Source organism: Lissotriton vulgaris, chromosome 9 (assembly GCF_964263255.1).
Source record: "Lissotriton vulgaris chromosome 9, aLisVul1.2, whole genome shotgun sequence".
NCBI lineage: Eukaryota > Metazoa > Chordata > Amphibia > Caudata > Salamandridae > Lissotriton > Lissotriton vulgaris.
In genome coordinates this window covers 666,430,892-666,455,261 of record NC_141697.1, presented here as the reverse complement: position 1 = coordinate 666,455,261, position 24,370 = coordinate 666,430,892, and the positions used below count along the sequence as shown (strand labels likewise).

Genomic DNA, 24,370 nt, shown 5'->3' with positions numbered 1-24,370 from the left:
GGGATTCCTAAGAAATCATGCATCTTCTCTCAATCAATCTTCCCTCAATCTTATCCCCTCCAAGTAAGGCCGATGATGCCATAAAGTCTGAAGGCTCTGCCGGTGCCAGCCTCAGTGGACGCCCAGCTAGCTCTGTCGTCTCGAATAAGAATGGGGCAGATGCCACAGGTAGGCGCCGGGAGTCTCGGTAACGGATGCAATGCCGGGAAAGATTGTGTAGGAGGTATGGCCAATGCCAGTCTGGATATGGTAATGGATCTATTTGGAGCCACGGGTCCCGGGGCCAGAGGCGATGGTGCTAAACCTGATGCAAATCTTTCTGCTGAGCCTTCGGGGCCTGAGACCGCACCAGCAGGGTCATTCCGCCCGAATATGGAGCACATGGCATAATCAAATTCTTTCATTTGGGCGGGGGTCGCTCATGGTCCAGGAAAAGGCGGAAACACAGAGCCAACACAGGCACATGCTCAGATGGGTTTAATGACAGATAGGGTGAAGTGGAAGCACGCTTCAACTTCTTGTGTTTTTGTGGTACTTCTTACCGGACCCCTTCGATGACTTTGAATGGGAGGGGAAGAGTTGGAGCCCCCAGAGCTGTGTTTGACCTTTCTCTTGACTGAGTACGAGACCTCAGAGGTGCCCGATTCCTGGCCACAAGTAGCTTTAGGGACTACTCCCTCTAAGCTTTCGGAGCCTTGGCCCAGCAGTCAGAGCACGACTTCGGGTCATGGTCGTACTCCAGGCTCCAAAGACATACAAGGTGGGGATCCGTGACCAACAAGGCATGGGGCAGGCCCTGCATGGTTTGAATCCCAAAATCTTTTTGGACATGATGGATTCACCTACACACCAAGGAAAACATTTCAACAAAAATCTAAAAAGCCTGTAGAAAAATGACAGGGGGCAGATCTCTTCAACGGATTTGCACTGGCTGGCATGGAAAGAAAAGAACTTGACGTCAGGGTGCTTAGGTGGCGCCTATATAGACAACACAGACGTCAATGACGAAGACGATGCTGACGACATCACGCATACTCGACCGATGCCACCTATTGGCGCCCAAGGGGTACTGCTCCAAAAGAATCTGCCAGACTCAGTTTGACGCCTGGGAAGTTCACAGGTAAGAAATCTGTGGCTAGATGTCTCTATCAGATCAATGGAGCAGCTCCTCTCCCAAGTTTTACCCGTTTGCCCTTCAAAGATGGCTTCTCCTTTGAAGCTCAACATTTGGGCCAACACTAATGTAGCAGGAAGGTACCACCTCCTTCCAGAGTAGATTTTGTTTGTATCCTTTCCTGGGAGTCGTCCACATGTCTTCCTAGGAGGGCAGAAAGCTGTCTTTGCAACAGGACCTGTATGTAACCAGTATGATCACAGGGGACAAAGGCATAGAAAGGCAACTTTTGCTAAAGTTGCACACTGCAATTGTTTACATGAATTTCATCTTCAAGATCACATTGGGCTTAATGTTTGATACATAGGATGAACCACTTTGGTTGCACTGTTACAGAGCTAGCACAGCTGAGGGGGTCAGATTGTAACGCTGTACCCGCTAATTGGGCGACCAAGCCTTTCCACAGTAAAAACAACAGTTTTGTGTCTTTACTATCAGAACATTCAAAACACATGTTCTGCCCATGAGATATGTTGCACCCTGCCTTAGGCCTTGACAGGCCTGCCATAGGGGTGACTTACACATATTTTACAGAGAAGATTGTCTTTGACAATACTTTAAATGGCAAAGTCGGGTTAGCAGTTTAAACTGCCCTTCCAGCCTGCAAATGGCAGACTGGAGGTCTTATTTTTTTCGTGTCACACTCAGGGTGGGACAACCAGTGCTTCAATCCCTAGTGAGACCCTCTAACTTACATGCCCTGGGTACCATTTACTAGGGGCTTACAGGTAAGTCAGCTTAGCCAATTGGGTACGTGTCAAGTTGACATAACTGTTTAAGGGTAAGGGCAAGGGCACAGGCACCTGAGGTTTGGTAAACAGTCCCCAGTGCACCCTCAGAGTAAAACAACCAGAAGCATCAGTCCAAAAACCTGGGAGTGGCCATACAAAAAGATGCATTTCCTTACAATTGACTTTCACTCACACTGGGATGACATGTATTAGGTTGTATTATGTAAATATAGTTTTCTTTATTATCATACTGTGGTTTTTGTCACAGAATAGTATGCAATTGTAATTTGTACTATTGTAACATGGCTGGCATTGTAACACTCTGTAGCAGTTTATATTTCTGAATATGACCACTTAACCAACAGCTCAAATATTTATAACTTGCACAACAATTCTTTAGTCCATCAGAAAAACTGTCCCATATGATAGGCAATGTTCTTTTTTATACCAGACTTTATCATTCCAAAATGTAGTTAACTGTTTTTAATGGCAACACAAATAACATACTTTGAATAAGGCAGTCATTAAGTATATGGTTTAGTGCTTGTAGTTGTCAACAGCAACTTGAACCTTATCTCTGAAATTGACTTGCAGCATTTTGATTAACAATACTGTGGATTAATAGCATTGTCCTAAATTATAGGCTGCTGTGACTGACTAACCTTTCTTTTTATGGTTGCCTACACTCCATACTTGCAAAATGGCCACACTCAAGTTTGTGGTCTAGAGCTTGTAGCCCTCAACAGCAACCTGCGCCTTTTCTCTGACATAGACATGCAGCACTTTAATTCCCAGTGCTGCTGGCCACGAGCTGCTGCAATGTTCCTTCATTGCTACTTCTTGTGAGAAGTTGGCCTGGTATATGCTGTCCTCTAACTAAAGTGGGCACCTTGCAACAGTCCAAACGACCCTTATGATATATGAGATCGAAGATAACCTTTAGAAAGCTATCCTAGTGGCAGCTGTGGAGTGCAGCCTTCAGGCTTGATCTTGAAGGAATATAAAGCAGCTTGTTTTACCAGGATATCACCTTTAATATTAACTAAATGAAAGAACCACACAGTAGTTATAAAAAGATATATTTATTTATATAACTCTCTCTAGTATGCTCTACACGAGGATACAACACAAAGCACACAATACTTTAGCAAAGAAACAGTTGTAAGTAGCACAATACACAGTGGGCTCCAGGGGGAGACAAAACCATATACTAAAATAGTGGTATAAGAACCACGACTGGAGTTGAGACAGTGTCTAGATCACATAGAATCGCTGGGATCCCAAGAAACCACCCAAAGTGAGTAGAGAGGGAGCCCACGTAGGACGGTGCAATGTGCTAACACGACCGGGGCTCCGTACAATTCTATGGGGAAGTCATGGTTACAATTTTAAAGTTTAAGAACCCTTCTCAGTGGACTTTGAGGAAACCTTGTGGAACTTAGGAGGTTGGAGAGCCACCCCACCCGTTGATACCATAGTACCCAAGTTACCTATCCCAGCGGAGCCGGGTGCATTGGCCTGGAGTGGTGTCGGAAAGCGAAGTCGTTCTCAATGGAGTGCTGCGAAGAAGAGCTGCTGCCGGGAAGGAAGAAAGTGTCCGTAGGAATCCCAGGGTGGATTTGTGATGGAAGGAACCTGAAAGCAGAGGGACAGAGTCTGGGCCACTTCAGGGTGACCAGGGGCCCAGTAGACAAATGACCACCGATGTCTGGTGCTTCAGGTGCGAAGAAGGGATGCTTGACTCTGCAGCCACGAGGTCCAGGAAACGTGGAGGACGACCAGGAGCCGGATGCGAGCAGTCCCACGAAGGATGTGGAGTGATGAGGAGTCAGTGTCCGCTTGAGCACCAACAAGTCTTGGCAACAGCAACACCCGCAGGAAGGTCAAGCCGGTTACTATGTGGACCAGTAAGGTTCAGGGGACTCACCAAGCAAGGAGGAGTCAGGGCACGTCTGGAACAACCAAGAAAGCCCACCAGAAATAAAGATGACCCTCAAGAGGACCCAGAGGTCAAATGGCAAGGAATCGCGAGGGGACCTCGAGCAAGATCACAAAGTACTGGCGCATAGAGCACTCTGTGCGAGGAGGCCATAGTTCTTTGGTGAAAATACTGCTCAGGCTCAGGACTATCTGGAGCCATTGCACAAGCTCAGGAATCCCCAACAAGCATAAACACTTTCAAAAGTATGCGGAGCACAGGGGTTCGGGTTATGCGGTGCCCATGAGGGATACTGGTCTCAAACTCAGTGAGAGGGCAAATCAACCTCAAGGAACTTCGGAACCCACCTCCTGTGTTGCTCCTGTGTCCACAGTTATGAACTGACGTGTTGATTTGTACATACTTCTGTCCATAACTTTTTTGCTGAGATTGATTTGTTCATCATATCCCCGTATTTTAACTTGTTGATTTATTCAATACAACCTTTTTTCATATAAAATTACCTTTCCGTGGGCTTATTCCCTGTTCTACTCTTTTGCTTGTCGTTGATTGTTTCAAGTATATAAGAGCTTTATTGTTGTCCTATGGATACACTGGGGTTAGATTTTTGATAACTAACATATACGTTTAGAAAATCAATAGACGAATGAAATCCCTTGTAGCTACTTCTTATCTCAATTGTTCACAGGGACTCAGGCTCAGCAGATTGGTCAGTTGCATCACGTGCCTGAAAATGCAGGGGAGTGACTCCATCACCCCAAGGGAGATTCTTCAGTTGTCCTTAGTGCTCCACAGGTCCTGCACGGAGCCTGAATCGTGCAAGGGCACAGATGATTCTTCAGACAGAGAGGGAGACAAATTTGGGTAAAGGCGAAGCCCAAAGTGTCCAGACCGTCAAAGGTCAGTGGTTTCTTGTTGCCGAATCTTGTCCACGTAAAATCTAGAGTCTTACTGTCAGATTAGCCCTTATGAACCCATGGGAGAGGGTTGGACAGATTCAGGGGGGCCCTCCCAGCGGAGGGTCAAGACAGAGGGGTGGTTACTCCCATGTCCTTTGTCCAGGTTCGCACCAGAACAGGAGCCAACGGCTCCCAGAACTAGTTTGAGCTGTAATATGCACAGGGACACCAAGAGTGCCCCAGGTGCAGACTTTCAGGCTTTTTGGAAGTGCACCCACCCAGCCCCAATACACTAAATCCTGTCTGGGAGGTGGTCACACCTCCCTGTGACAGGATGCCTATTGGGATGCCTTCCTCTGCTTGAACTTGGCTCAGCAGAAGGAGGACAGAAATGTGTCTCAGGTCGGCAGCATCCATTTTGTGCTGACCGGGTCGAGAAGCCTGTCACCGGAAAGACCAGTGGCCCCCCGAAGTTCGCTTCAGAAGGGTGGAATCACACCTCCCACACCGGTTACGGGTGTGGAGGTATGATCCCAAGGTGCATGTTTTGTTTCAGCCATTTTCGAGATAGCATTTACAACACGGTTATAATGCACCGCTACCTATATGTCTGGCTGAGTAACAGACAATCCGGGAGACTGGTCTCCGAAGGCTGCAGAGGGGCTCTGCTCATGCAGGGGCACACTCTCACATAAAACCTTGCCTTCAGGATTGTTAAGGCCTGCTATAGGGGTGACTTATAAGTTTTAAGTGTAGTGACCTACTGATATAGTAAACCTATATCTAAAGTAAGTGGTGCAAGCACCAGCTCACATAGGCTGCAATGGCAGGCCTCTAGTTCCATTTTCCATGGCCTCCTATGGGTGGCATAATACATGCTTCAGCCCATTGGAGGCCTCTGGGGTACCGCTGCCCGGGTGCATGTGTACCATATACTAGAGATTTATATGTCAACTTGGCCCTGTCTGAACATCTTGTACGGACCAATGCCCTCGACCCCACACAAAACGGATTCCGTGCCGGCCACAGCACGGAAACCGCGTTACTTGTGATGGTGGAACATCTCCGTGCAAGGTTGGATGCTGGTCAAACGGCGGCGCTTATATTGTTAGACCTTAGCGCCGCCTTTGACACGGTAGACCACAGCATCCTCCTGCATCGGCTTGAGGAGACCGGCATTGGCGGTCAGGTGTTGCAACGGTTCCACTCCTTTCTAGATAACCGCTCCTTCTGTGTTGCCATCCCTCCCTTCAAGTCCAATTTCCAACCGCTGGCCATGGGGGTTCCGCAAGGGTCCTCGCTGAGTCCCACGTTGTTCAATCTTTACGTGAGACCGCTGGCTGATGTCGCTAGGCAGTGGGGCCTAACTTTGGTCTCATATGCCGACGACACACAGCTGGCGGTTACTCTCAGCGGGGATGCGGAGACTGAGGCCCCCAGGTTTCAGTCTGGACTGAAGGCGGTGGCTAGCTGGTTGACAGGCAACTGCCTTCAGCTAAATGCCACAAAAACGGAGGTGATGGTTGTCGGTAAGGGAGTGGAGCTGTGGGGTGACCAATGGTGGCCCTCTGAGCTGGGACCCACTCCGACCCCGGTATCTGAGATGAAAAACCTGGGGGTCTGGCTGGATGCGGGCCTCTCCTTTGTAGGGCATACTAAAAAAACTGCGGCCTGTTGTTTCGGTCTCCTAAGGGGCTTGAGACCTGTTCTCAAGTTCTTTGACGCCCCGACCAGGCAGCTGGTGATCCAGGCAACTATCATCTCCCGCCTGGATTATGCCAGCTCTCTTCTGGCTGGGGCTAACCAGGCCGAGCTAACCCGTCTGCAGCGGGTTCAGAATGCTGCGGCGAGGGCGATTGTCGGCCTGCCCAGATTCAGCTCGGTGGCAACTGTCCTTCGTACCCTACATTGGCTCCCTGTCAGGAAGCGCATCCTTTTTAAGGTCTTGTGTCTCGCTTTTAAGATTCTGAGAGGTATTGGCCCGGAAATCCTATCCAGCTGTCTTTCCTTTTATGTTCCCACCCGCACCCTCCGTTCCCAGGGTTTGGCCCTTGCGGTGGTCCCCAGATTTAGGCTTAGTCGCATGGGTGGCCGCTCGTTTAGTGTAAAGGCCGCGTCAGCATGGAACTCCCTTCCTGTTGAAATTCGTCTGATGGAGGACCTCTTGACTTTCCGGAGGGCTTTAAAAACTTTCCTGTTTTAGCTGCTTTCATGTTTTTAGTTTCCTGTTGTGTTATGTTCTACCTTGTCTCTGCGCCGGGACGCCCCTTGGCTGGGGTATCTGTGCGCATAATAAATCAATATAACATAACATAACATAACATAACATAAGGGTACCCCAGTATTCAATCTGGAGTGTACCAAAGTACACAGCATAATGCTTTAAGGAGAAAGCAGATAGGCTAGGGTCCTGATTAGCAGGATCCCAGTCAGACTAGTCAAAACAGTGTTACATCAAGCAAAAAGTGGGGGTAACCATAAGAAGCAGATTCAACTTTCCTACACTTTTCACCTAGATGCCTCTCAATGATTCACTCACAAGCGGTGAGTTGATTCTGATTCAGTCCTGATTTAGATTCAGCCTCTGCCTTGCACGCTTGGAGGTAATATCTCTTTCAAGTTTGCAGCCTTATAAATCATTCTCAGCATTTTGCAAGCAAGAATTGCGGTACATTTGGAAGTACTGGGTTCTCAAAAGTATTCCTCTTCTTAAGAAATTGAATTTGTTCATTAGTAATAAATATATTACATTTTTTCATAGATGTCACTTTTGTTGATTTTACTTAAATTGATTTTTTGGTATGTATATTCAATGTGCTTCCAATCTTTATGATATATCACTGTTTTTGTCGTTACTCTGTCACAGCACTTTCTGTGTGCAGTGTACACACGTGTCTTTTCACTGTTGCTGTGGCATGGACTCAAACTATGTACAAAGGCGTACTTTTAATTTTATTTTAACATTTCTTAGAATGTCACTGCAATATTAGGGATCAACAACTCTTTGTTAAAACTGTCCTGAGGATGGTCTCACCTACTCAAGACATCAGAGAGCTAAAACTCTCTTGAAAGTGTTTTGCTGATCTACGTTCTTTAATCATTGATTTTTCATTAAATGACAGATTCCCTCGGCAAGAATGGACTAATCATACTTTGCCTCATGATCTACGATTGCTTAAATGAACTTTGTTCAGACAGATAAATGTATGATTGTTTTGCATATTATGTACCCCCATGGTCACATTTGAATATGTATTTGACAGTATAATTCACATACGATACGCCTGGTTGTTTTTTCTCTTTTCTTGATCAGATCTTTTCACAATATTTACATGCATTGTATTATTGAATCCTGATGCCACCTATTGGGACATTTAATTGATTAATCATTTTAGTAAAGGATCCTCCTCTTGGTCATATAACTTACTTTAATCCTAGGCCAATCAGGCAGTCAGAGAGAAGATGCAGCTATGCCGCACAGTTCATTTCTGTGGTGTACAACATGTACGGACTAGCCTGGCGGAGTACAGTCTTTGGGTCAGTTTGTGGTCAAGAACCATACAGAGAGACTAGGGACCTAATATGTGTCGCTCTTGACATCACTCTCTGTCAGGGTCTGCTCTGTATGGTTGCTCCACATACCAGGAATATGCTGTACTTTCCCCCCTTAACAGGTTCGCTTCCTGCAGGGCAAGGGAAAGGAATTCAATATGGGGCGACTCTGTATCCCTGGGAACCTTCGTAAATAATATAAGTCAAATATGAGTGGTTCCCTCCTGCAGGGTAGGTACACTCTTTCCCTTTTCAGCAGACAAACAGGCCTCTGGCACCAGGCGGACCCTCACCCTCTTTCGGAAATGTCAAACTTCTAGTGGTTTCCCTCACTTCTGGGAGACTTGCAGTGAGGCAGATATATGCCATGCTCACAGAGCAGCTCTTCAAGTAGCCTTTAGAGCACTCCCTTTTATTGGCCATGAAGAACTTGGATCCGGGCAAAGTAGGATGAATGGGATTCCACTTTGATACACTTTTTCTAGACAGGTGATGTGGATTCACGGTCACATACTTCAGAACTGGTTTGGGGTGCTTCTCTTTCAAGTGTGCCTCTCGACCGGCTCTCCAGATACAGCCTTTGTTTTAAGTGATGCTTCTCACAGCAGATAGTTCAGGGGCCATCCACAAGCAGAAGCACTCAACACATAGACACAATGAAGTGTGGGATATCTGTACCTGTAATCAGCCTTTCAAATGCAGTAATCAGGGACAGGCAAAAGGGCAGTTCTAGCCTGAAAAACATCCTCACCTTAAACAACTGACACTGTAGTCCAACCATTCACTCCTGCTATCTATCAAATGACAATACTCAGGAAGAACTTATCAGCATCCCTTTGCTGATAAAGTCTTCAGGAATTTCTTAATACAGCTTTGTCTCTATCCTCCTACCTTCAGTTCCTGGATCTGCCCCTCCCAGCCAGATGAATGCAGGCACTACACTTCTTTCATCATATGACATGCTAAAAAAAAAGCATTCAACATGGATCCCACTGGCTCCTGTACTCAGACTCGCGCACATTGTCCTACTACTGCATGCTCACTATACAGGCACACTCAGTTGACATACATAAAAAGTGCAAGGTGCCTGCCTCGTGACACAAAACAGCTGAACTGTACACAGACACAGATAAAAAGTATGGTCAACAATAAAAATTAAATATAACTCAGTACACTGCTACCATTGATTTATGTACAACACCAGGAAAGGGAGTGCAGGTCTTTGTCCGCTATGAGCACATGTTTTTTGAGCCTCTCCGGCTCACAGGGCATTGTCAGGGACAGGCCTAAATCTGTACTGAAGTTAGGGAAGGGGTTCAATCAAAGAAGCTGTGAGTGTGAGTAGCATTACACATGATCTTTTCTTTTTTTCTGATTACATGCTCTCATTCCAAAGCATTAGTGTTTATGTTGAGAACGATCGTGACATTGAGATGTGTTTCATGATGATTGCAGAGGGCACTGAGTATCAATAAATGAGCTCTCAACAGCAAGAAACAAACATGCAGAGAATCCCTTAAAAGCTGATGAGTTCTCGACTAAAAAAGATGGAGCCAAGCGGTCACATAAGCAGCTTTCAAAATGGAATGCCTCGATGTCCAATAGGAGCAGAATCTAAAAGGTGCTTCTTTTAGGAGGGACGTTCAGTAGAGTCCTGATACTTACTGGGATGAAACTCCCAAGTAGGCTCTTTCAGAGAGAGCTCAACCTCTTTCTTTCAAACTACTGTTAAATCTTTTGACATATCTCAAACTCTAATAATGAGAGGGTGCGGAAGACAAATCACACACTTGTGTTCACCCTTTTGAGAGGTGATACCAATACACTGAGGCTACTTATGGAGGAGAGGGTGCTTAGTGACGGAAAAGGCAGCAAAATAACTGCTACTTCCAGGAAATCCAGTAGCTATTTTCATAGGATGTGAATTCTAAAACACAATCCAAAAAAGGTTGTGTTATGATAGCAGATTGCAGCACAACCATCTTTAGGCTTTTTGTTGTATAAAGTGGAAAAATGTATGCTCTGCAGTAACGGACACTGCTATGCACTTAACACAAGCAGGGCACCTCGATTCCTTAGCAATGCCCATATATACTTTCTTTTTTTTGATGGGATACCAAAATGGGCTATTCAGCCACGTTCATTTACACACTATAGGCATCATTTTTTAACATTTGATTTTTGAAAATTTATCTACGAAAATGTGTTCCCTGTTCTCTCACAGACGCTGAAATTCTAATGTTTATACATATTAAAGAGGATCCAATGTCAAAGAGATGTTCCTGAATCTTGAAATGTTTCCTTCCTTCAGAATCCCTTAAGTCATCGAGAAGCAGAGCAGCAAATTAGCAGGTGACACCATGTAATCCAGATTTAAGGCAATATTCTCTGTTAGCTACCAGTCACAGCCATCAGTACTTTACACCATCCATCCTCACCTGACGAAATGGCTGTGCCATTTGACGTAGGAAGTATTTGGACACCTGAACTGCTTCATCCAGAGTCAGGTTCAGATTGGCATCAGTGAGGTGTTCCTGAATCCATCGAGGCAACTTACTTCGTTTGTCAGCTCGGGCATAGCGCTATAGGTGGATAAAATATGATTTTTTTTATTGGTGCTACAGAGATAAGATATGCTCAGTGCAGAACTCATCACAAACCATGCACAGAAATAGAATCAGTACTGGTTGCACTCACTCTATTGTGTGGTGCCTGGCGAGGTCAACTGGCAAAGTGAGCAGTATCGCTGCACACTTCACTAACCATAAACCTCCTAACTAAGAATGGAAATGATCAAGGCATGCAGCAAAGTATATACAGATACCACTTTAATTCTCTGAAAGAATGTCCTCTTAAATAAAACAATACCCTCCAAAATAATACCAAAAGAACAAAACAATATACATGGATAAAAAGCAGGTACAATAAAATCCATCCGAAGGATAAATACAAGCACAGCATGTAGGGAATTATGTTTATATGCCAGGGCATTAATAGGAGTGAAAATTGCCACTGCCACTTTAAGAATTTCAGAAGTTGCCCTGTGCTAATATGAATGCACATGGGTTTGTTACCCTGTTTTTGAAAGTTTATTTTAGACAGCTTCTATTGAAAAATATATACAAACGATATGCAGTCCCTATATAAAAGAACGAAGAGGGGGGGGGGGCACTGTAGCAGTTCAAACCCAAGTCAATAGAGGTCAAAGGAATAAGAATATTCAGAATTGTGTGGCATTCTTCATCATCAGGCAGCTCCTCATTGGGCAGGAGCTGCCATGCCCAATGGGCCCCTCAAGGGGGTTGTTTGCCGGAGATCTTTTTCAGATATTGGTAGCCATGATGAGCCTGGGGGTGGGGGAAGGGTGCTGGAAGTGTAGATTGGTGAAGAAGGAGAAAAAAATCTAAAAATTATCAAGAGACACCTAAAGATTATTTTTTTAGAGTGATGATTTGTCATCTCTAAAAACAGCGTAAAACAGGGAAGGAAAAAATGTCCTTTGTGTTTCAATTGAAAAATTCAAAACGGGGTCGACATATTTCTTGCCAATAAAATTGTCACGAATGATCTGAGCAATTCATCAGGACCGCTTGTAATCCAAGCTACAGGGGATTGTGACAGTAGTCCAATATTTTAAGTGCCTAATCCAAACAACCACCCTACAAGTTAAGTAAAAACAGTAGCTTATGTACATTAATTATATGGAACAGATCCGACCAGAAAGACAATGAGTCGACATGGATATGCATTGTCAGTATTATAATCTCCACCAAATAGAGCGGTAGCAAATCAATTGTTGCACCATCCAAAACGTGAAGTGCAGCCTGATAAAAACTAAAATCGGCAAAAGCAAGTGAAACACAGTGAGCTACCCTTAACAGATATAAACAGACTTGTAGAGTTTCATGTGTATTGGCAATGCAAGATTATTACAAGTTCTAATCACAGACTGAACACAACTTACATTAAAAAAATATTGTGAAACACCACAGGGCAGGGATAGACGCACACTAGCTGCTTTATCTTACTCAATTAGGAAAGAATCAATGCATCTTAGGTCTTGCAGATAAAAAAACGAACATTGTGAGGTAAATCTAAAGGTGAAAAAACAGCTAACAGAATCTCTGTAAAGGTAAAGCAGCAGATTCTGCCAAAGTGCAATGCCGCAGAAAAAAGATACTCGCGGTGCCAGCATGGGGCACTGCCAACGACCTACCTCACTCTGCAGTCCTGAAGGTATCTGTGCGAGTAACCTTTCTACCACTAAATATATTAAAAAAAAAACACTGAGTGCAACAGCTTGCTACTATACGAGAGCCACCACCCAAAGGTCCTGAGGGACAACCTCCGCTTCAGTCAATTTGTGAGGGCTCTGTTCCAATGACAGGACCATCACAGCTTTTGACAACCAGGCCAGGTCACTGACCAACAATCTGTAAGAGAGGAACTATCTCTCTCACATGGTGAATACTGCTCGTAAAAAAGGGCCGGGAACGATAACCGCACAACACTTCTTGAAACAACACCAAGAGAACCAGATGAAAAACGTACCTTTGCTATAACCTATAAGCCCAATTCGACTTGTGTTTAAAAGATCCTTCACAAACATTGGGGTATTCTTCAAACAGTCTCCCTATATATCCTACTGTCCTGTTTTTCCTTCAAACAGACTAGCAATGTACAGGACATACTGGTACATACCAGACCATGCAACACGCCCAGAAAAGATCAACGTAATTTGTGGGACCTTCCCCCTACCGGCCACTATCTTTGTGGTACTTGTAGTGTTCCCCCCTCACAAAAACTACTAAAGAGATAGTGCTAGACACTAGGCAAACATGGACGCTAATTAATCAAACTAACTAACACAAAGAATTGTGTCTATATGTTAACTTGCGCATGTGGTTGCAAATATATTGGCATGACCAACAGACTAACTAAGGTCAGAATAAATGAACATCGAAGTGGTATAAGACGTAAAAAAAAAATAACCACCAAGAGAAGTACAAACTTTTGAGACATCAAGCATACCCTATGTAATATTTGGGGGGCTGGGTGGGGGGGGAGGGGTGTGGGGGAGTTTTCTATAGCGCAAACTCGACCAAAGGTAAAAGAACTCTTTATATGAGCACCAGTTACGTTACAGATGGTCACATTATCTAGTAACCCTGCAAAGAGTACTGAAGCGGCAGACCCTACCCAAGAGACCATGTATCTGAATTGAAATGATTGTGTAGTTCCTAATAATACATAGGATCTGCGCGTTTAGACAACATAAACTAAGGGATTGGTGTCCAGACTGATTCCAGATACCCACAAAGGGTATGTCAGTCTTTAGACCTAGCTCCCAGTGCCACCATAAGCCCACTAACTTTACCAAGGAGTGAAAAGTTTCTACCAAGGAGCGAAAAGTTTCTGCCAACTATCGAACATGACAAACCTTGATCCTGGAAACAGTACAGTACTTTTCACTCAGTCAATCATGCTCACTTATTGTCATAGAGATACATAGAATAAACAATGGGGACGTTTCAAAAAGCATTTATTGAACTAGTGTCATTTTAGTATAAAACATGTTTGCTGCGACAATCATTTGATAGATACAAATGTATAAGATTACAAGCACCAACAGAGTAAATAAAAGGTAGAATTCGACCATGGTTCTAGAACAGTGAATATATGCAGGCATATATATACATGACGGTAATCACATGTACTCCTACAACACAAGCCCTACCTAAGTGTACTTAAGTGTACATAGCATGTAAGTGGGTGTAAAGCCAAGAATCCCCTAGGAAAGAGCCAACCCCATTACCTGATGGGAGAGAACGAAGGACCCTGTCTTGGTCTCGAGTTGGTCACCTCGCAAGGGATCTCAGACCACCGCGTGCTGGAGCGTCTGCGTGCAGGGATCTCAGCGTCTTGTGTCAGTGTGGAAGCTTCTCCTCTGTCTATCTAGTGTTGGGATGGTTCTTTTATACCATAGAGATAGCCTCAGGGTTCCTAATGCAATCGAGGTATTGTGAGTACGATTATGTAAATGAGCCTAAATCAATACCTGCAATCATGCAAAGTAGTTCTTTCGCCCTAGGACGAAGATGTCCATGACATTTATATAGAGTATGTTAATCCTGTTATGTACAGCATGTACAGGGACTTTTCTAAGAATCCTCATGCATAATAAATGACGCTATTTTCCAAGAAACTGATCGACATTTATTCCACACATAACTGGGTAAAAGGTCAGTGCTAGAACCGTTATGCAGGGCAATGTAGGACAAATGTAGGTAAAAGGTGTAGCTACCTAGGCTTAGATTTGAGTACATTGGGGCACATAACAATATTAGTGGTTCTCTGCCATCCAAGAACGATAAACACACTAGGGTGATTCCCCATGGACATTTTGAGAAAGAAAATCTTTTTCAGGTGATAAAAAAAACGTTTGGACACTCAAAACCATTTGACATGGTTTCATCAACAAATAAGTTAGCCGGCCTTTTCACAACTTTCTGGCAGATTTCGGCTGTGCCTTTCTGTGTTGCAGGGGACATTTTTCATTAAAGGCCAACATTTTGACATTTCATTTTCTGGCCTCTTTTTGATATTCCTTCTAACCGTTTTTATTTTCACACCCCACTAGTTGCTGGCTGTTAAGTAAAATATTAGGCTATCCTAATATGGCAGCCCCTGTCTCTGCGGCTATCTTGTCCTTCCCTTGTTTTGATACATGTTCAAGCATATGCATGCGTGTAACCCTGCCATTGACACAGGAGCACAGCACCGTCCCTGGCCTCCCCACCCTGAATACCTCCAGGATTGCAGAGTGGGGTAGGTCGCTCTGAGTATCTTTCCAACTGTTGCTTGACAGCGGCATCACACTTTTGCAGATCTTGGTGCTCTACTTTGACCAAGATTCAGTTTGCTGCTTTTCCACCATTAGATTTACCGCACAATGCATGTTTTTTTCTCTGAAAGACCTAAGGTGCATTGATTCTCTCCCATCTGGGTAATATATAGCAGCTAGAGAACGACTATCACTGACCTGTGTTGTTTCACAATATTTGTTTAATATATGTTATGTTTAGTCCGTGATTGGAACTTGTGATAATCTTACATGGCCAATACACATGAAACCCTATGAGTCCATTTATATCAGTTACGGGTAGCTCACTGTGACTCACTTTTTTTTGCTGATTGTTAGATTTTTCATGGGGCACTTTACAATTTGGATAATGCACCAATTTATTTGCTCCTGCACTATCTGATGAACATTATGATATCCATGTCGACTCTCTTTCAGTTCAGATCTGTCCCCATATAATGTACATAAGGTATTTTTTTTACCACAAATGTAGAGTGGTTGTTTGGATTGGGCACTTAACATACTGGACTATTATCCTGATCCCCTGTAGATTACACATCGACCCCCTTTTGAATTTTTCATTTGAAACAAAAAAGGACACCATTCACATCACTGTGTTATGCTGTTTTTAGAGATGACAAGATCCATCACTCTTTAGGTGGCCCTTAGTCGTTTTTAGATTTTTTGCACCTTCTTCACCGATCTACATTTCCAGCACCCTCCCTCTAGGCTCATCATGGCTACCAATATCTGTAAAAGATCCCTGGCCAAGAGCCCCCTTGAAGGGGGCGTTGGCCATTGCAGTGCTGGCCCAAAGGAGATGCCCGATGATGAAGCATGCCACCCAATTTGATGGGTGAGGGCTCTTGTTTCTGAATATTCATATTCCTCCAACCTCTATTGACTTGGGTAGGACACCTATGGGGTTCTCCCTCTTGTGTCTCTTTGATAGGAAGTGCATACCCTTTCTTTAGTGATAGACAGAGAGGAGCATGTATGCTGGACCCGAATAAGCTCATAGTCCCTCGCTTTTTTTGTGGTCTATTGAAATCTAGACAATATAAGGCTCAGGTCCATGGGAAGCAGGCAATATAGTTAATAATTCAGAGAAAATACTCAAGATGGCAAACCAGGATTATAGGTCAATAACTTTTCTGTCTCCCTTATGAGTTTTTTAACTAAATTAAACAATTCTATAATAGAAAAGGAAGCTTCACATCATGCTTCGGAGGTGGAGACACGTAGTGTAGTACACAGAAACAAAGGCTATGAGAACAGATTACAGAAGGTATGTATTAAAAGACTGCACGATTTTCTGTTTCTATTCCTCAAGATGGAGACCTAAAACCGGAAGAGGATACACAGAATAAGTTTGCATGAAACCTACTTGACAAAGTGCCTAGAAATACACAAGTATGTATACTGAAAACCCAACACATCTACTCAACAAAGAGATTGGACTAACCTCCAATAGTCTTAATAGATAAAAATGATTCCAAGATGCATCTCCTAATTAGGGGATGTCCCTCAGTGCACAAAAGCGGTACAAAAGGGGGTGGTGATGGACGGAGCATCTGAATCAATCAAACACTCACACCCAGTAAAAAGATCTGGGTTTAATCCATCACCGTTCTTTAACCCACTCTGCCACCCCAGTTCAGACATGGCTATATGCAAATCAGTCTGACCCTGTGCCTCATGGGAACAGTGCAGCCCGAACTGCCAAGCCATGTCTTCCCTGGACCGGAAACAAGCTTCCGAGGACCGGTTTCTGGCATTCCAGCCGTCTTCAGCCCGGCTTGCTTGAATCCAGTGGCAAGGTTAGCAAGGGACTCACGTCTGAGCATACCCTGCCACACTTATGGCGGCCAAAAGCGGTACAAAAGAGGGTGGTGATGGACGGAGCATCTGAATCAATCTAACACTCACACCCAGTCAAAAGATCTGCGTTTAATCCATCACCGTTCTTTAGCCCACTCTGCCACCCCAGTTCAGACATGGCTATATGCAAATCCGTCTGACCCTGTGCCTCATGGGAACAGTCCAGCCCGAACTGCCAAGCCATGTCTTCCCTGCACCGGAAACAAGCTTCCGAGGACCGGTTTCTGGCATTCCAGACGTCTTCAGCCCGGTTTGCTTGAATCCAGTGGCAAAATGAGCAAGGGACTCACGTCTGAGCATACCCAGGGTCTGAACTGGGATGGCAGAGTGGGATAAAGAACGGTGATGGATTAAACTCAGATCTTTTGACTGGGTGTGAGTGTTTGATTGTTTCAGATAATCCGTCCATCACCACCCCCTTTTGTACCACTTTTGGCCGCCATAAGTGTGGCAGGGTATGCTCAGACGTGAGTCCTTTGCTCACTTTGCCACTGGATTCAAGCAAGCCGGGCTGAAGACGGCTGGAATGCCAGAAACCGGTCCTCGGAAGCTTGTTTCCGGTCCAGGGAAGACATGGATTGGCAGTTCGGACTGGACTGTTCCCATGAGGCACAGGGTCAGACTGATTTGTATATAGCCATGTCTGAACTGGGGTGGCAGAGTGGGCTAAGGAACGGTGATGGATTAAACCCAGATCTTTTGACTGGGTGTGAGTGTTTAATTGATGCATATGCTCCGTCCATCACCACCCCCTTTTGTACCGCTTTTGGCCGCCATAAGTGTGGCAGGGTATGCTCAGTCGTGAGTCCCTTGCTCACTTTGCCACTGGATTCAAGCAAGCCGGGCTGAAGACGGCTGGAATGCCAGAAACCGGTCCGCAGAAGCTTGTTTCCGGTCCAGGGAAGACATGGCGTGGCAGTTCGGGCTGGACTGTTCCCATGAGGCACAGAGTTAGACTGATTTGCATATACCCATGTCTGAACTGGGGTGGCAGAGTGGGCTAAAGAACGGTGAAGGATTAAACCCAAATATTTTGACTGGGTGTGAGTGTTTGATTGATTTAGATGCTTCGTCCATCACCACCCCCTTTTGTACCGCTTTTGGCCGCCATAAGTGTGGCAGGGTATGCTCAGACGTGAGTCCCTTGCTCACTTTGCCACTGGATTCAAGCAAGCCGGGCTGAAGACGGCTGGAATGCCAGAAACCAGTCCTCGGAAGCTTGTTTCCGGTCCAGGGAAGACATGGTTTGGCAGTTCGGGCTGGACTGTTCCCATGAGGCACAGGGTCAGACTGATTTGCATATAGCCATGTCTTAACTGGGGTGGCAGAGTGGGCTAAAGAACGGTGATGGATTAAACCCAGATCTTTAGACTGGGTGTGAGTGTTTGATTGATTCAGATGCTCCGTCCATTACCACCCCCTTTTGTACCTCAGTGCACAGCCATCAAGCCCATTGGGGCATGTATAGTTAGAAAAAAAATTAAACTATCCGAAGAATTCGGTTGCAGATTAAACGTTTATTGCACGTTATTTTCATTAATGAACAATCATCATGAGATTCTCAATTCTGATAATCCATCAATGTTTTATCAATTCTGATTAAAAATCCCGATGCATTTCGAGCATCAGCGTGCTCTTCTTCAGGTGCTCTTCTTCAGGCGACCCATCAGTAGCGCCGGGAAACCTTTGGGTAGCTGAGCGCTGTACAAATGTAATAATAATAATAATAAGTGAGACCAATAATATTTGTCACTTATATCAGGGACATCCTAAACAAATGATAATGAAACATAGGCAATCTTCATCCCGGTGTATTTCCCATGTTAAGTGCAAAGTGTCACAAGGAACACAGAGGCCCAAAGAATGATAGAGTTCCAGAAATTGCCATTCAACAGTCAAATACTTACAATAACACATCTTAAATCAGGACTTATCTGTGTTACAATACATAAAACATAAGTGCATGTAGTCATGTTGTGTTTCAATGCCGACAGTAGAACATAAACCAATAGTGTTTTAAGCGTATTCGAACATGCACGAAAGAGTGCAAAACAAGAGTTCACCCCATGTGTATCTGAAGCGAAGTTGTACGCGTGAAGCTGCATATACCGAATGTGTTAAGAAATATAGTTATCGTATGGTGAGCGTATAGATTTAAACGTTCACTGGTGCACAAAGAAAGATAACGTGAGAGTGAAGGTTACTCACTGCAATGGTTAAGTCTGAGATTCCTATTGATAAATTAGATCAGTGTCAATCTAGAGCGACCATAATAAAAAAACAGTAAGTATTATGCGTGTTACATTCAAATCAACACTTACTTAATCAGCGTGATATCGTTCGCCCGAGTGTTTATCAGAAGGGCACATTGATGCCCGAAATGCATCGGGATTTTTGTGGAGAATTGATAAAACACTGATGGATTATCAGATTTGAGAATCTCGTGATCATTGGTCATTTATGAAAATAACGTGCAATAAATGTTTAATCTGCAACCGAATTCTTAGGATAGTTTAATTTGTGTTCTAACTATACATGCCCCAATGGGCTTGATGGCTGTGCACTGAGGGACATCCCCTAATTAGGAGATGCATCTTGGAATCATTCATACTTAACACTTTATAGAATTGGAAAGTGATACCTCAGGAGCACGTGACATAGATCACAATTTTGGAACACCTTGGCAGTGCGTGACATATTCATTTTTGTTAATAGATAAAAAGGCATAGAATGTGAACGTTTTGCCACCCATGCCACACTCCCGAGTCCCATGGGGGATACCTCTAGAGAGAAGTGAAGGCCCACGTCAACAGAAAGAGTAAACTTCACTTTTGAAATCTTCACTCCAAACCACAGTGGTGACAGAATGGGGAACTCTCAGTAGATGCTGCCCCCACGCTACTATGATTCAGAGACATCTGTACACACACCACAATTCAGCAGACATGTAATGAAGGAACACTCTTACGTCTGTGCAAAAGCCTTTGTTATTCATTTAACACGTTTCCTTACTTTATCTGCAAAGATCATTAGGCCGTAATCCGTTTTCCCACGAATGGCTCTACCCACACACTGTGCAGCATGTCTCATGGCATCAAATGTCAAGAAGTCATTCTCTCGGATCTGAAACTGGTCTCTCAGGTACTCCAAACGAGCCTGGGCCATAAAGAAAAGAGTTAAATGGTAGGCAGAAAACCAAATACGCATGCCTTCATTTTAACAACAGGGAATGCAACTGTCAGGACGGGCACGTGTTTAGCAATACTGGGATTGCAGTGGATGCTGCAGATGATGATTGGAGTTATTGAGCTATGAAGGTGTCCCACAAAAGGAAAAAAAGAGATAGGAAAGAGAACACTGATGAAAATAAAGAGGAAGCCAGAGAGGAAGTTAAACAAGAGAAGAGTACATATGCGGGAATAAGAAAAGGGGCTTGGAGGGCAGAAGCACGAGGGAGAGAAGGTGATAAGGGAGGTGTCTGTATGCCTTCCAGCCAGGGAACAGAGGCAGGTCACCAATGAGATGGGTGACTTTGGCAAAGCTTTGTGTGCAACCAAATGCAGCAATAGAGTGGAGTACCCCAGGTCCTCATTTAGGAGTACTGACAGCTGTGCATTTCTAGAACTGCATCAGGTGATTTATGAAGGATTGAGGTATACAGTGCAATAATTGAGAAAAGTGCCAATTCTGCATTAACAAGGTGCTGTCACAGGAAAACCGATGAGCTATGTCCAGAATTACTACACTCATGTAATAACAGAACTGCTATAATCCAGAATTCAGATTGATTAAGATTTAGGTGCACTGACAAAACTGTATAGGTGACGGCTGATACGCTCTCTTTGTCAACTTCCATTTCAATGGCACACTAGATGCTCAGGAAGGAACTGGTTAAACAAATACCAACGACTGCTACTTCACTTTACCTCACTCGCAGTGTTACTTCATTTTCAATGTTACATTTTAAAAAGTATTTCATGTACTTTAAACAGTTTATGTATTTATTAGTATTGTTTGATTTCTTGTGCAAAATGCTAAAAGCATCTAAATAAATTCTCTAAATCTTCAAAGCTGTACGGGGAATAGAGAAAAAGATAGCTAGAATGCTGGACGGTAGCGTATCAACCTGGTGATAACATAAGGGTGTAGGAAAGCCAAAGGAAGCTACTGCCAACTCACCTTCAATATTCGGCTCTGTGTGTAGACATAAGGGACCCCAAACATAATGACTGCACGTCCGAAGTGATGCACTGCAGATAATAGAAAAGCAAAAAGTCTCCACATGAAGACACTGATGAGTTGACACAAGATAAAGTACGCATCATTATACAAAACATCGGTACACAGGACCAAGTTAAATCTTGTCACATAGTTACCTGTTCGGTTTAAGTCATCTGTCCTATTGAACAAGTCACTTACCTTCTGTAACAATATATCTGTAAGAAACATATATTAGTTATAGATTATTTACCTTACAACTAGCCCCAGGCGTCAGACTGGACCCGGAGAATTTTATCGTAGCAGTACCCCTGCACGTCGGTAGGTGGTGTCGGTCGACTCAGCGTTCATTGTTGGCATTGGCTGGATGATGTCACGGTATCCACTTAGACGTCGCTCTTGCGCGCTGACGTCAGTTCTTTACACGACATTCCATGCCAGAAGCGCAGAACCATGCAAGACACTGACCACGGGTGCACAAAATTATGGCCCTGAAAGGGAGTCCTTTACCCTAGAAGTCAGTTCGCAGAACGGAGAGGATCGGTGGGGCGGTAAGGAACCTATAAATAATATATGTCTCTTACAGATATATCGTTACCAAAGGTAAGTAACTTGTTCATCTGAAAGAGACTATTAGTTATAGATTCCTTATGTTAGAATAGATACTCCAGCAATACCAGCCCCGGAGGGGAGTCTGCAAACTAAGTTCATGCCAGAAAGTCCTGGAGAACTGAACAGCCAAAGAAGCTGTCTCTCTAGACTTGGCTGTCCAAGCAGTAATGTTTGGTGAACGTGTACAATGAAGCCCACATGGCTGGCTGGCAGATGTCATGAAGGGGGACTCCACGTCCCAAAGCAGTAATGGCTGCCGTCGCCCTGGTTGAATGGGAGTGCAGCCCTACCGGAGGTTCCTTTTTCGCTAAGGAATAACAAATCTTGATGCAGAGGACAACTAATCGAGAGATGATCCGCTTTTGCACGGCCCAACCTTTCTTGGCACCCACATAGCCAACAAAGAGCTGATCACCCACCCGGAAGTGTTTTGTGCGATCCAGATAGAATGAAAGCACAAGTTTTGGATCCAGATAGTGGAGCCTCTCCTCCTCTTTAGAAGGATGTGGGGGCAGGAAGAAGGTGGGCAAAGTGATTGTCTGACCGATATGGAAAGAGGTAACCACTTTGGGAAGAAAGGAAGGCCTTGTGCGAAGGACAACCTTCGTCGGATGAACAGCAAGGAGAGGAGGTTTGGAAGAAAGAGCCTGAAGCTCACTCACTCTGCGAGCAGAAGGGATGGCAACCAAAAAATCAGTTTTAAGTGTCAAAAGTCTGAGAGGACAGTTATGTAACGTCTCGAAAGGAGGGCACATAAGGTAGGTCAGAACAAGATTCCAGCTGTGGCATTATGAAAGGAATAGGAGGAAACATGCAAGTAATGCCCTTAAGTAAACGATTTACAATAGGGGACTTGAAAAGAGACGTTGATTTGGAAGGTGAAGAAAGGCCGAAAGATAGCCCTTGAGAGTGCCCAGAGCTTAGCCCTGCTGGGCCAAAGAAAGAATGAAGAGGAGAACCTGGAGAAGTGTGGCTCAATGGTTAGAGTGGCAGACCCTGATGCAGAGGTCTAGCCCGGGACCAGGGTTCAATTCCCCGCTTCGGCGGGTCTTGGGCTCAAAATTCCACGGAGCTGATAATTCTTGCCTCGGTGCCTATTCCAATCATGGAGTCCCACTCTGCAACTCTGGGCAATAGCTTGCTTAATCTCCACAATGGCCCCCACAACGCTAAGGATGCCTGGCCTCCACCTTGGGGGCACCCAGGAGTGGACGCCTCACAGGGAAAGCCAGGATGGGTTCCACAGCGGTATTCGTACAAGCGCCTTGAGACCCTTGCAGGTGAGTAGTGCGCTATACAAGTATCAATTTACATTTACAACCTCTGCAAGTGGGGCAGAAAGAGGATCCACAGACTTAGCTGGGCACAATGCCACAAATCTGTCCCATCTACAGGGGTATACCATTTTGATAGAGGGATATCTGTCTGCCAAGATAACGTTACAGACTTCGGAATGAAGGTCGAAAGCTGTCAACTGTCGCTGCTCAATCGACAGGCAAGGAGGTGGAGGCTGGACAGGTTAGGGTGGAGGACCATCCCCTGCTGCTGCGACAGAAGATCCTCCCTCAGAGGCAGTCTGATCGGAGGATCGATGGCCAAATTCAAGAGCTCTGGATACCAGATTCTTCGTGCCCAGCCCTGAGCCACAAGAATGACTTGGGCCCAGTCGTGCTTGATCTTCTTCAACACGTTGGGCAGAAGTGGTATAGGTGGGAAGGCGTATAGTAGACCGCAACTCCACTCGTGACGAAAAGCGTCGCCTAGCGAGTGTCGCCTTGGAAATACCACCGCGCAGAACTGCTGACATTGCATGTTCTCTTCGGTGGCGACTGGATCTAACCAAGGCTCTCCCCACTGCTGAAAGAGACCTTGCAACACCCCTGAGTGAAGATACCATTTGTGATCCATCATGCACCGGCTGCTGAGTTTGTCCGCCCTGGCGTTCAGAGAACCTGCCAGGTGTTAAACCACCAGGGACATACCCTGACGTACCAGACACATCCAAAGGCGAAGAGCCTCTTGACATAGGGTCCACGACCGCACCCCGCTCGGTTTATTGCAGTACCACATGGCAGTGGTGTTGTCCTTGAATACCTGCACTACTCTTCCCAGGACAGAGGGAAGAAATGCCTTCAGCTCAAGATGAATTGCCCGGAGCTCCAGAAGGTTGATGTGAAGCCCGGACTCTGATCTCCACCTCTCCCATGTGACAATCCCCATCCCAGAAGTGAAGCATCTGTCACCACTTTGAACTCTTATTGGGGAAGGGAGAGGGATCTGCTGTTGACCCAATCCTGTTAATTAGTCACCACTGTAATTGGTGTGCAGTGCCCTCCGAGATCTGGATGCAATTGGAAAGATTCCCCTGATGCTGTGTCCACTGGAACTTCAGGTCCCACTGCAGAGCCTGCATGTGCCACCTGGCATGATCCACCAGCAGGTTTCAGGAGGCCTTGAGGCACAACAGCCTCAGGGTAATTCTGACTGAAACCCGGGACAGAG

General features: G+C 45.0%; 1 protein-coding gene across 1 annotated transcript in view; it reads right to left on the bottom strand.

Moving 5' to 3' along the window:
* The window catches only part of ERCC2 (ERCC excision repair 2, TFIIH core complex helicase subunit), a 535,569-nt gene that overhangs the window by 11,427 nt on the left and 499,772 nt on the right, over positions 1–24,370 (bottom strand). Inside the window, exons 14-16 of the mRNA XM_086939493.1 lie at positions 21,218–21,288; positions 20,051–20,194; positions 10,734–10,877 (exon numbers count right to left, since the gene is read on the bottom strand). Of these exons, the coding sequence (XP_086795619.1) occupies positions 10,734–10,877; positions 20,051–20,194; positions 21,218–21,288 (359 nt within the window). The remainder of the gene's footprint in view (positions 1–10,733; positions 10,878–20,050; positions 20,195–21,217; positions 21,289–24,370) is intronic.